At 44.1% G+C, this 13,002-nt stretch overlaps 1 protein-coding gene across 1 annotated transcript in view; it reads left to right on the forward strand.

The window, feature by feature from the left end:
* ZNF366 (zinc finger protein 366) overlaps positions 1–13,002 on the forward strand; it is a 65,018-nt gene that overhangs the window by 37,982 nt on the left and 14,034 nt on the right. The window contains exon 2 of the mRNA XM_003810485.7: positions 8,115–9,460. Coding sequence (XP_003810533.2) covers positions 8,129–9,460 — 1,332 coding nt within the window. The 5' untranslated portion in view covers positions 8,115–8,128. The remainder of the gene's footprint in view (positions 1–8,114; positions 9,461–13,002) is intronic.

Raw genomic sequence — 13,002 nt, forward strand, 5'->3', positions numbered from 1 at the left:
GACTACCTTGAAGGATAACTTAATGCATCATCCCTGCCCCCACAATATTCTTGCTGAATAGACTATACACACACAAAAATGCTGGTATCTACGATATTTAAAATCTCCCCTTTGGAAAGAGCAGGAATTAAGATCATTAAATTCTCATAACCCTGTTCCCCTCTGTATATATCATATGAATATCACTGGACACATTCCACAAATATGAATTGATTATTGGGTGGGGTCTGGTCACCTTGGCTATTGCTAGATGTTTTCTAAATATCCTCATATACACTTTTAATAACGACGTGCAGAATAGCATTTTTTGTATATTTCTTTTATATTTTTTAACATTTTTAATTTAAATTCAGTAAAATTCATTCCTTCGGTTCTTTAAATTTTGACAAATTACAGAGTTGTGTAATTACCACCACAAGCAAAATACAAAATATTTCTATCAACCTCTCCCCAGCTAATATTTCCTTGAGTTATGCTTTTAAAATAGGCTCCTTCCACAGATGGCTAACCTCATCAATTATGCATTGATTCTCAGCACTTTTGCTTGCAGATCGTCGTATTTTCTGGTACTATCTACCAGACTGAATTCTGGAGCCCACCAGACTGAATATGCTGTCATTTCCAGAGGTGGACAAAATGAAGGTTTCTAACACACATATGTATTTTTTGTGTAGCTAAGAGTAAGTTTATCAAATTTATTTGATCTATGAACATGAACAAACAACATATATTCTAAAGACATTCCCTCCAAAGAAAGTTGGAGAAAAATTCTAACATTCTAGTTAGAGCACCATCTATAAGAGATATACTAGCTCTGAGGGTTGGGGAAGAGAACTGCTAAGTCATATCTCCAATTCATTTCCTTCCTTTAAATGGGTCACGAGGACAGAGATAACCCCAACACACTAGCAGCTGTTCCAAGCTCAAATAATTATATTCACTCCTGCTTTCCAGAAACTAGGCCTAGGTATTCAGCACTTAAAAGAAAAACTTCTCTTTCCTAAATGAAACCCACATCCATTTTAACCTATGCAAGTTAGTAGCTGAATCTGTTGTTGATAATTTTTTTACTAAGGGCTTCTTATCAATATATACATTTAAGATACACAAATGGTAAATCTGCATGTTCATTATGGACAATTTAAACAATACACAACTAAACTTGACTTTATATTATGTCTTGGTTGTATTTAGGAACTTTCAAAAATTGATTTTGTGAGTTCAATTGGCTATTTCACGTGTGAACAAGTCTCATCACCAAATCGTATTTTCTGGCCACCTAGAGGACTCGGCCCACATCATGGGCCGACAGATTATTTTTATAACAAAATGGGAGGAATTGGGGTTTATGAATTAAATGGGGGCCAGAAGGGCATCTGGAAGGGTCCTGGGTCCTGGCCCAGTATCAAGTTACCTCTTTTTGGTTCTACCACTGACCCAGAGAGTGACGAGGCAGAACATTCACTTTTTTGACCACATATTGCTCCATTTGCCAGCTATCTTTTGAGACCGTTCTATTCCTGCCAATCGCAGGAATGCCAGACTGAGTCATCACTTGCCAAATATCTACAAATGAAGAACTCAGCAGTACAAGTTCATATATATTAAGACAATTATGTTGAAACGTTAGAACATTTCATTTTAAGACTTAAAAATCCCTCTTCAGAGGACCCTCACTAGGAGATCCTCTGTATGAACAGAGAAGATAACCGCCAGTTCATGTCTATCCTCCTCTGACTTCCTGTGGTCCTCCCCACCCCCTACCCTTTGCTTCTCTTCACACTGCTGTTTATTCTCACCATTTTCCTTGACTCTCACCTTTTCCCTGCTTCCACCTCTGTTGAGAACAGAGCTCTAGGGTACATCACATAAGTAAACTGCCACTCTCATATTACAAGGGAAGTCAGGGCCTCCAAGAGTAAAATGTAACATTTTCCAATGAAAATGGGAAAGCTTCAAAGAATAAAGAGTTCATTTTCTCTCTTTCGTGGAAGAGTGAATATTCTTTTGTGAATTTCAGGACGAACAGAAGTCAGTGTGGTGGAGGAGAGATAAAGAGATTTGCCCCTGGCATGCTGGCTCACTGTGACTCTTTCAAGAATATTTACTGGAATGACCTTTGATTTGAATGTGAACCACAAAATACCAGTAATTTTATCTGGGGAATATTTATATTTTGGTGCAGTAGGTGAATTCCCAATTAAAGACCATTATTAGCAGCATATTTCCCCCAAAACTAAATGTGGTTTTATCTTGGTGAGGCCTTGGATTTCTCTCATTGGTCCTTATGGGTCAAAGAGGAGGTTTTGGTTTTGGTTTTAAAATTCATTCATTCCCGATTTCCCTATTTCTATAACCAACTCTTATGGATAATAGCAGTTAAGGAAGCTATCTGAGTCCCAGATTCCTTTAACGCAGATGAACCCAATATTTTCCTTTTCAAACTATTTGTTTCTTGATTTATAGCTTATTGGGTTTGGGTGATGCATCGTAGAAAGCCAGGGACCTTAGAACAATGTCTGACCGTAACAATGAAAATGTATGATTATTCTAAAATCTTTTCCCTCTTATTAGTACAAAGAATGGGCTGCAACTAATTTCCCAAACATTTTTTTAGGTGGAAGAGTGCAGGGTGACCACCCATTCTTGGTTTACATTTCCCTTTCTCAGTCCAGGGGTCTTTCTTTCTACCCATGACTGCCCTTCGGTCTTTTCAGGAATCTGTTTTCTGGCTGGGTTGCAGAACTTGGTGGCACTTTGATAATGGCTCTCCAGCATTAGTGTAGCCAGGACTTAGGGCTTACCCTGAATCTGAGAGTTAGTTCAGAGAATAGTGCCCTTGGATGAGGAGGGTACGCAACAACTCACACAAAGCGTGTGTATCAAGTTCTTTTCATAATAACTACCTAATAACTTATAGATGTGCTGATGATTTCATTAGGGAAATATCGAAAGTCATCCACAGTCTAAATAATACAAGATAAAATTATACCTTTTAAAACTTCATGGGGAGACTTTAAAAACAAGAACCACCCATTTCTTCTCTCATCCCAAAGCAGTTGATTGGGCATCTACTTTGAGCCAGGCGCCATCCCGGGAATTGAAGCTGCAGCAGTGAATAAAACAGATCCAGTCCCTGTCTTCACAGTTTAGCAAGAATTGCAAGAGCTGGTTTGCTAGTGTTGACCCAGCACTATTCTAGTGTCTGAGACTTTGGGTTTGACAAACAGGTCCTCCTGTCCCTAGGAAGGTGACCTCTGATGTTAGATTCGGGGCAATGTTTCAGTTTCTCACACACTGGCTGAAATAGCTCATGAGATCAGCCTTTGCTTCAACTCCCCATTCATCAAAGCAGACTGTTATTAATATAAGCTTGAAAACATCTCCGTAATAGCAAAAACAGCCATAGAGAAGGGATGGGGAGGTATTCTTTAACTACATGGTTTATCGCCACATGGTATGAATAAACTCACCCTAGCCTTATCCATAGCCTTTTTGAGCGTGGTTCACCTTCGCTGCTGTGACAAGACCAACTCAGGATAAATGGGTAAAGTCTTGGTTAACTTGCAAGGCAGAGGCCCAGATGCCATGAGTCACGATCAAGAGCTTCAGCTTAGAAAACAGACATGATGTCAGACAGCATCAAACCACTGATCACAACCCAGTCCCCCTCTCCTGTCCACTCTTTCTCACTCCTTAAGGGCAGCATACTGTCTAGTGTTTAACATACTTTCTCATACACATTCTAAATTTCCAACAACCCTATGAGGATATCCTAACTCCCATTTCATGAATGAGAAAATCAAACCTCAAAAGTAACTTACTCACTCTCCCACAGCTGCTAGCACAAAGCCAACATTCAAACCTAGACTTTCAGGCTCCAAACCAACGCTCTTTCCATTATCCCACACGCAGCGGCTTTTACATTTTCAGTTCTTCTTTCTTTTTGCATGTTGTTTCAACTCTTTCTGGTGGGGAACTGTCTTACAACCTGCTGGTTTTCTCCAGGGCCTCTGGAGGCAGCCATGGATCAATGACTCAGAGGAGGCCTTGCCCCACCTCCTCATGTTTTGGGTCTCCTAACCAGATTGCCATCCCCAAGCCTCTCCTGCCTCCTGCATAAGAATCCTGTCAGTTTTATGGGTGCCTGTGGATCTACTTTAAGAAATAGAGGGGAGCATGTGGGTGGTACACATTGAGGTTTTCTATGAATCTATTAATATTTTTGCTGAGGACACCCAGAATTTTAACTTGACTGATTTCAAGATAAATTACCTCCTCAGGAAGACATCCTTCCCCTGCTTTTCCCTTCAACACTCCCCTTCCCCAGGATGGTTTGTTTGCTAGATTTTGTTGTTGTTGTTGTTTCACCATCTCGGGCTTCTCCTTATCACCTGGTGCTGGTGCTCAAAGGCAGGGATATTAATAGCTAGAAGCAGCCACAGCTGATCTCTCTTTCAAGCAGGCCAAGGGGAAATCAGATCTAGTTCTCCTTGACCTCTGTAGGGACCGGTGATGATCCTTAAGGTCTTTATGCAGAAAAACATCTGTATTCAGAAAGGGACTGCTGTTTTAAATGTCTGTAAAAATTTCCCTGGATAGATCCTACATTTTCTTTTTTTTTTTTTTTAGACAGAGTCTTGCTCTGTCACCCAGACTAGAGTGCAGTGGTGCAATCTCGGCTCACTGCAACCTCCGACTCCTGGGTTCAAGCAATCATCCTGCGTCAGCCTCCCAAGTAGCTGGGATTATAGGCACCCGCCACTACACCTGGCTAATTTTTGAATTTTTAATAGAGACGGGTTTCACCATCTTGGCCAGGCTGGTCTCAAACTCCTGACCTCGTGATCCACCTGCCTCAGCCTCCCAAATTGCTGGGATTACAGGCATGAGCCATTGCGCCCGGCCGAGATCCTACTTTTTAAAAAACCTTCTGGGTTTCTGATTTTATTCTAGTGTGCACAGACTACTATTTTAAGGGTGGGAGAATCATTATACATACACACAGAAACTGGGGGAAATTAATATTATGACATTAAGATATGTAAAAAATTAAAATGTATGCACCTAAAGTCTCTGCATTTGGGGACATAATTGTGCCATTTATGTTTAAAGAAATAGCCACATCATCTCTGTTCAACATTTTTTTTTTTTTTGCTTTACTAGGACAATGGTGACAAAAATTCAAATGCTGAAAATAAATATGCTTTTGAGATTAACATTATATTAGGAGTAGATTACAACTCCTAATGTATTAAAAGGAAACAATTAGTTGATTATGTCATAACTAAAAACAAAAATATTAAACAAAGGCAATAATAACGTGCATAGACTGAAATAACTTCCGTTTCACAATTAGTGATAACATTCCATTCCAAGTCGGTAGCTTTCCAGTATAGGCTACAGCACGTTGTATAAAGATACAACACGTCATTAGCCATGTACTTAAGAAGAAGTAACTTCTTAATAATAAAATACACAGGAAACTCAGTAAGTTTTGGCCCAGGTTCTGACATGTTTCTTTTTCACTAATTCTCAACCCAAGCTCTCTAGCATGTACCAGGAATTATTGCCTCTTTTAATCAGAGGAAATTTTTAAAAAGAGAACCAGTTTGCTTCTCGATGGGCTCTGCAATGGTTTGCCATAGGTACTTGTAGTCTGGAAGAGACTTTTCCAATCTGAGCAGCCTTTCTACTAAAAGAAATTTATCTCTCAAGGGGTTATAAACCAACTGTGTTCCAAATGAAATAATAGGGAAAAGATCTTCCATTTTCCCCTCCAATTCAGCAGGACACATTTAGTCTTGTTGAAAGTCAATTATTTTTATAGATGCAACAAATTCTTGGGCCAGGGCCACACCCTCTATAACTCTATGTGAATCTAGAGATCAGGACCTGCTGGATTGCAAGCTAAGAGATGATTTAGTAAACAAGAAAAACCATCAAATAACCTGTGTTTCCCCATCCTCCTGCTGGTCCTTTCTGATAGCGCAGCACGACTCTCATTTCACCCACCCACACCCCTCCGGGTCTCATAAAGCTAGACATTTCATTCTCCCACTGCCCTTGTCACTTCCTACAATTGCCTGGCCCTTGAGGCAGCAGTGGAAGAAGATCTAGCATTGCAATAAGAATTTTAGGAGGAAGCAAAGCTAAGACACAGGCTGGGCCTCCCATTTGCTGGACATACAAGAGCTTGCTCATAATTACTAAGCCCCAAACCCACGGTAAGAAAGACAAGCCAGGGCTATCTTTCCACTCACATAAACACAAAGCAAATATTAAGCATTATTTTTTAGTTATCTGTCCAGCTTTAAATAATGCCCAGATAGTTATATAATAAGGCACATATTTTTTCCTCATTGGATTGTCTGTATATAGACTAGGTAACCAAACAAAAAAAGGCTCATTTTTGTTTTAATTGTACTGCAGCTCTCAAGCCTCCCAAAAAGACACACATGCCATTTAAGAATTTAAGAACAGCTGGATCATTGTAAAAGCTGTATCTGACTCGCCAAGGACCATAGAAAATCACTGAAAACTGTTGGCCCTCTCAGCCCTGGGACCTTCACCCCATATTGCCTTGTTTGTAGACAATCCCAAGGGCTAGAGCCCTGAGTTAGTCTAAGACTCTATGTCAGCCCTGTCTCCAGTGGCCCCACACCTGGAGGGCTCTTACACCTGGCCTTACACCTGGCCAAGCCAGCTGGCTCCATGGGAGCATCTGATGAGCAAAAGGGATTGATCTCACTCAAACTCAGAGGACTTGGGTAGAACTGACCCTCACTGGAAATGTGGAGTTAGCACTTGGTTCATTCTGTCAGTATCCATATGAAGAAGACAGAAAACTGGCAAGGATGGGTGCAGTGGCTCACGCTGTAATCCCACAACTGTGGGAGGCCGAGGCGGGTGGATCACTTGAGATTGGGAGTTCAAGACCAGCCTGGCCAACATGGTGAAACCCCGTCTCTATTAAAAATACAAAGATTAACAGGGCGTGGTGGCGCACACCTGTAATCTCAGCTACTCGGGAGGCTGAGGCACAAGGGTCACTTGAACCCAGGAGGCAGATGTTGCAGTAAGCTAAGATTGTGCCACTGGACTGCACTTCAGCCTGGGCAACAGAGCCAGACTCCATCTCAAAAAAAAGAAAGAAAGAAAGAAAGAAAGAAAGAAAGAAAGAAAGAAAGAAAGAAAGAAAGAAAGAAAGAAAGAAAGAAAACTGGCAAGGAGACGTGAAAAACACTGCCCCTTGTTCAGACTCTAGTCCCACCACCAGCTCTTTCAGACATGCCTATGTCTCAGGACACAGTAACCGGCTGTGTCAGCAGGGGACATGTCAGGCACCAAAGGAGTCACCAAGCCTGCCCCTTACTTTGACACCTGTCTGAAAGGAGAGACCCATGTGTGGCTTTATTTCACATAATAAAGGAATATTTCATTCCAGCTTGCTTCAGGTTTAAGACTGGAATGTGTACATTGCCAGGATGACTTTATAACATTGAGCTACTCAATATGCTTTTTAAAATCATGTTTATGTCATTCACTCCCTATGCCTTAGTAGCACACCTTACTCAGAGCGGATACTCAGAAACGATTAGATCTGAGTTAAGCATTAACATCCCTTCTCCTATGAGGCTTTGAATATCCTCATTTTCCAGCAGCAAAGGCCCAAGCAAGGGAGTAGCAGTGAAAATTGGTTTCCTTACACAAAAGAAAAGACCCTAAAAGTCACTTTCCAATCACCATTAGTAGATGTAATTACAACTCAGATTGAAAAGCTGCAGCAGAATGGGTCTAGTGCTCACTCCTTCAGTGAGTACCTATGTAACTTGAGAATGTCATTTCATTTATCTGGACTTTGGTACCCTGATCAAAGAGGTACTTTGGTACCTCTTGGTCACCCCAAGAGGCCAGTGCTATCCATATTGATAACTGGGTTTGCAAGGAGAAAGAAAAGCGATATTTTGAACAGCCCTAGGATAAATGAGGGTCCATATTAAGCAAGTATTACTCTTCATAAATTAGTACTGATAAATAGCCAGAATCCTTAAGGAAAAAGAGGATTTTAAACAAAACCAAACCAAAACACACAAGTTTCTTTCTCTTTAAAGGAAAATTGCCAAGGATGCAGAAGGAAATGAAGATGATCAAAGATGAGGATGTGCATTTCAACTTGGCTGTGAAGAAGACCCCCTCCTTTCCCCACTGCCTGCAGCCAGTGGCTTCTCGGGGAAAGGCTCCCCAAAGACACCCCTTCCCAGAAGCTCTCCGAGGGCCATTTTCCCAGTTTCGGTATGAACCTCCTCCAGGAGACCTAGATGGGTTCCCCGGGGTCTTCGAAGGAGCAGGGTCTAGGAAACGGAAGAGCATGCCCACAAAGATGCCCTATAACCACCCTGCAGAAGAAGTCACCCTCGCCCTCCACTCAGAGGAGAACAAAAACCACGGCCTTCCCAACCTCCCTTTGCTGTTCCCGCAGCCCCCGCGCCCCAAGTATGACTCTCAGATGATTGACCTGTGCAACGTGGGCTTCCAATTCTACCGCAGCCTGGAACACTTTGGGGGCAAGCCCGTCAAGCAGGAACCCATTAAGCCCAGCGCCGTGTGGCCCCAGCCGACGCCCACTCCATTCCTGCCCACGCCCTACCCCTACTACCCCAAAGTCCACCCGGGCCTCATGTTCCCCTTCTTCGTGCCCTCGTCCTCGCCCTTCCCCTTCAGCCGGCACACCTTCCTGCCCAAGCAGCCCCCGGAACCTCTGCTGCCCCGGAAAGCCGAGCCCCAGGAGAGCGAGGAGACCAAGCAGAAGGTGGAGAGGGTGGACGTGAACGTGCAGATCGATGACAGCTACTACGTGGACGTGGGCGGCTCGCAGAAGCGCTGGCAGTGCCCCACCTGCGAGAAGTCCTACACCTCCAAATACAACCTGGTCACCCACATCCTGGGCCACAGTGGGATCAAGCCGCACGCGTGCACGCACTGCGGGAAGCTCTTCAAGCAGCTCAGCCACCTGCATACCCACATGCTGACCCACCAGGGCACGCGGCCCCACAAGTGCCAGGTGTGCCACAAGGCCTTCACCCAGACCAGCCACCTGAAGCGCCACATGATGCAGCACAGCGAGGTGAAGCCGCACAACTGCCGCGTGTGCGGCCGCGGCTTTGCCTACCCCAGCGAGCTCAAGGCCCACGAAGCCAAGCACGCCAGTGGGCGCGAGAACATCTGTGTGGAGTGCGGCCTCGACTTCCCCACCTTGGCCCAGCTGAAGAGACACCTCACCACGCACCGGGGCCCCATCCAGTACAACTGCTCCGAGTGCGACAAGACCTTCCAGTACCCGAGCCAGCTGCAGAACCACATGATGAAGCACAAGGACATCCGGCCCTACATCTGCTCAGAGTGCGGCATGGAGTTTGTGCAGCCGCACCACCTCAAGCAGCACTCCCTCACCCACAAGGTACTGCGGGGCCTCTGGTGGGGCGGACGGGGCCTTGGGAAGAGGAGCGGGGCCCTGAGCAGAGCACTGGGGAGCAGGACGCCTGTGCCGCTCTGCACCTTACCCCGGACAAGCGGTCCCTTGGCCGAGCCCTGAGGTCCTTCCTCACGTTTAAATAAGAGAGAACGATTCTCGACCAAGCCCTTTGCCCCAGCAGCCTTCTAGACTCTAAGGTAGGCCTAGAAATAAATGCAGACATTTGCAGAGGAGATGAGGAAGGATGCTCCCTAGCCTCCAAGAATCTTGCAGATTCGGTTTCTAGAAACTTCATCCAGGGCACTAGCATGAGTGTGTCATCAGACCCTAGATCAGCTCTGTGCCTGGGATGTGCCAGGGAGCACCTTCTGGATAATTCTCTTCGTCTTCTACTGTTGAAGCAGTGGAAAACTTTTTGGATTGTTTTCTCCCTCAACTGTGAGACCTGCTTCATATGCAAGTTCTCCAAGGGAAGCAGAGCTTGGCTGAGGCCGGCAGGGCCTATGCCTCCCTGCGTTGGACCCGTGCCTAGCTGGGTGAAGTGCCCTGTGGTTTACATTGTAGGAGGCATGAGAAAGCATCCTTCTCTGTTTGGTTTTGTTTGATCTTCTCTGTGCTCAGGTCTTCAAGGGGAAATACAGGCCCAAGAGTCTGAGTTCAGCCCAGTTTGCGACCATAGCCCTGGAGTCATTCAGGCTGAACTAAAACAAGGCCCTAGTGGTGTTCCTGAAATCTTACCCCAGCTAAAGTATGGAACCTGCTTTGAGCCTCCGAGAGGGAGTTTTGCCCCCACTGACTCCTACTCTCACACCCTTAACCTCAAGTGGTTTTCTTGGCAGGAAAGACTTCTAGCAAGCCAGAGTTTCTAAAGCATTCTTTAATTCTGAAAGGTCAGGAGAGGACTTTGCCCAGCCAAGATAATGTTTCTGCTGTGCTATAATACGTTTCACTTCTTAGGTTAGGACAAAACACAGGGTATTTTCTGGCTCTGCAGCAGAGATGAAATGTGTGGCTGCCTTGTGGGCTCTGCACAAACAGCTCCTGCCCTACAAAAGGCACCTGTAGATACTATCCAGAGGGGAGTCGCCTGCCAAGTGCAGGAACCATCAACAAAGGACCCAGACTGGGATTCAGCCATAAAGGGGACCATTCGCTAACTTCAGGGGCTCCTTTATGTGTGGGAAAGGAATCAAAAGTGCATTTTAGAGCATATGAAGATCCTGTAAGATGGTAGAAAATGAAGTCAAAATGGGAGAAACAGCCTGGTGTCTGAAATAAGTTTCATTTGAATTAGAAAACAAAATACATTTTAATGAGAGGTGTCAGCAAACAGTGAGAGGTAGTATTTGTTGAACACTTGCTATATGACAGGTGTTTCACTCTTCATTTAATCCTCATTTACTTCTCAACAACTCTAAGAGCTACTCCCGATCTGCAGTTGAAGACACTGAGGCATGGGAGGTCACTCAGGAATCTCTGACACAGGCACCTGTGCCTTGGCCACTCTACAGTGAACACTTCCCCTTTTCCACCTGCTTCCCTGTTCGCACCCCTGACCACCTGACAGGCTCCGACTCTGTGATTCCACTGATCCTATCAGAGAGACAACAGCTTCCTTTGTTGCCTTAAAGTTGTGTCCAGGCTCCTGCTCATTTGCATTCTAGGCCAGCCTACAGGTGAATCTTACTTTGGACACAGAATTCTCTTTAAAGAATTCTGAAAACAGTGATAAGCAGAAACGTCTCCTTGGTTTCAGGACAAATGGATCAGAGCCAAGCCCAGAGAAAATCTTGAGAGAAGAAAGATGCTGGCCGGGCGCGGTGGCTCATGCCTGTAATCCCAGCACTTTGGGAGGCCGAGACGGGTGGATCACGAGGTCAGGAGATCGAGGCCATCCTGGCTAACACGGTGAAACCCCGTCTCTACTAAAAATACAAAAAATTAGCCGGGCGTGGTGGCGGGCACCTGTAGTTAGTTCCAGCTCCTCGGAAGGCTGAGGCTGGAGAATGGCGTGAACCCGGAAGGCGGAGCTTGCAGTGAGCCGAGACCACGCCACTGCACTCCAGCCTGGGCAACAGAGTGAGATTCCATCTCAAAAAAAAAAAAAAAAAAAAAGAAAGATGCTAAAATAAAATTTAAAATCCATTAAGAAAATGTTTTTCATTAATTTTATAATCTTAAACTGAGTGTTTGAATATGCACTACATTTTAAAGATTCATCTCCATAGGCAGAATCAAAATTTAATTTCTAAAGGAGGTTGATTTCTAGGTCTCCTTATTAACATAAATGCATACTCATGTACCATGATCTGGACTAGACAGTGCTTGAGTTAGAAAGAACCCCAGGGTTCTCATGACCCACCACTTCATCTTGTGATGAGAAGCCTTCACTAAAAAAGGCCGCACGACTCATCTAAGGTTTTACAGCCAGTAAACAGCTGGGCAGAGACCTGAATCCACCATTTAGTACCATGGGCCCACCAGAACTGCAGAGTGGTTCTTTCTTACCATGCCTCAAAGTAAAGAAATGGAAACATAGACAGAGAGAGTCAGAGATGAGCTTGGAATCCCTCCTTCCCTCCTTCAGCCACTATGAATACCAGGCAATATGGATTTCATCAGGTACAGTTGTTAACTAAGTAACTTGTTCTAATCCTATGATAACCTTCAGTTTAGTGCCCTGGTTCTCTAAATTTTTCTTCCCAAAAGTCATTCAGGGTCAAGACCTCTTGCAAAGGCCTTTGTGGGGAAGCAGTGGATAGTCAGGATTAGTGAATGCCTGGCTCAAGCTGTGAGTCCCTGGAAATGCTCTCAATTAAGGGCCTTGGTTCAAACACACCTTCATGCACAGCAAGGAAACAAGAAAGCCTCCTGTCCTGTTCCTTAATTCAGAAAGCTATCTCTTGCCAAATTTCTTTATAAGAAGGAGCTGGCTTAGGGAAGGCTCCATAACCATGTCATTGTGGAGGTCAGTGTGGCCTGTGGGAACCCAGGGGACCAACTTGAGAGGGTGATTATCAAGTTGTAATTTAAGTTGTAATTTACTGCAGTGTGGATATAAGTTGTTCTGGGATTTTCAAGTCCATTAATGAGAACCCAAGAGAACATTGGTTTCCATAAGGGAAATGATAATATCATTTTGGAAGATTTTTTTTTCATTATCATGAAAGCTGGATTATGGACTCATATTGCATATCAGCCCATAGTGCTCTTACTAAAAGCCTGTTAATCCTCAAGAACTATCACCGGAGACTTAACCCCAGCAGCAGCTGGAACAACAAAAACAAGAGCTTTCTTTTCCTCTAATAGTCTGGCTAGTTTATGGTTTTCAGAAGGAAAAAAAAGATTATATAATCAACACTTTTCAAGAAAATAGTAATTTAACAAGGCTGAAGCTACACCATTTGAAACTCAACATCTATCACCAAGCTCTTTGTGGATTTATGTGGCAGAGAGGAAAATGAAGCCTATGATCCTGATGAAAGCATGTTACCTGTCAATCACCACTTTTCTGAATCTTGCCTCCC

The sequence above is a fragment of the Pan paniscus genome, chromosome 4, assembly GCF_029289425.2.
Source record: "Pan paniscus chromosome 4, NHGRI_mPanPan1-v2.0_pri, whole genome shotgun sequence".
In the NCBI taxonomy this organism is placed as follows: Eukaryota; Metazoa; Chordata; class Mammalia; order Primates; family Hominidae; genus Pan; species Pan paniscus.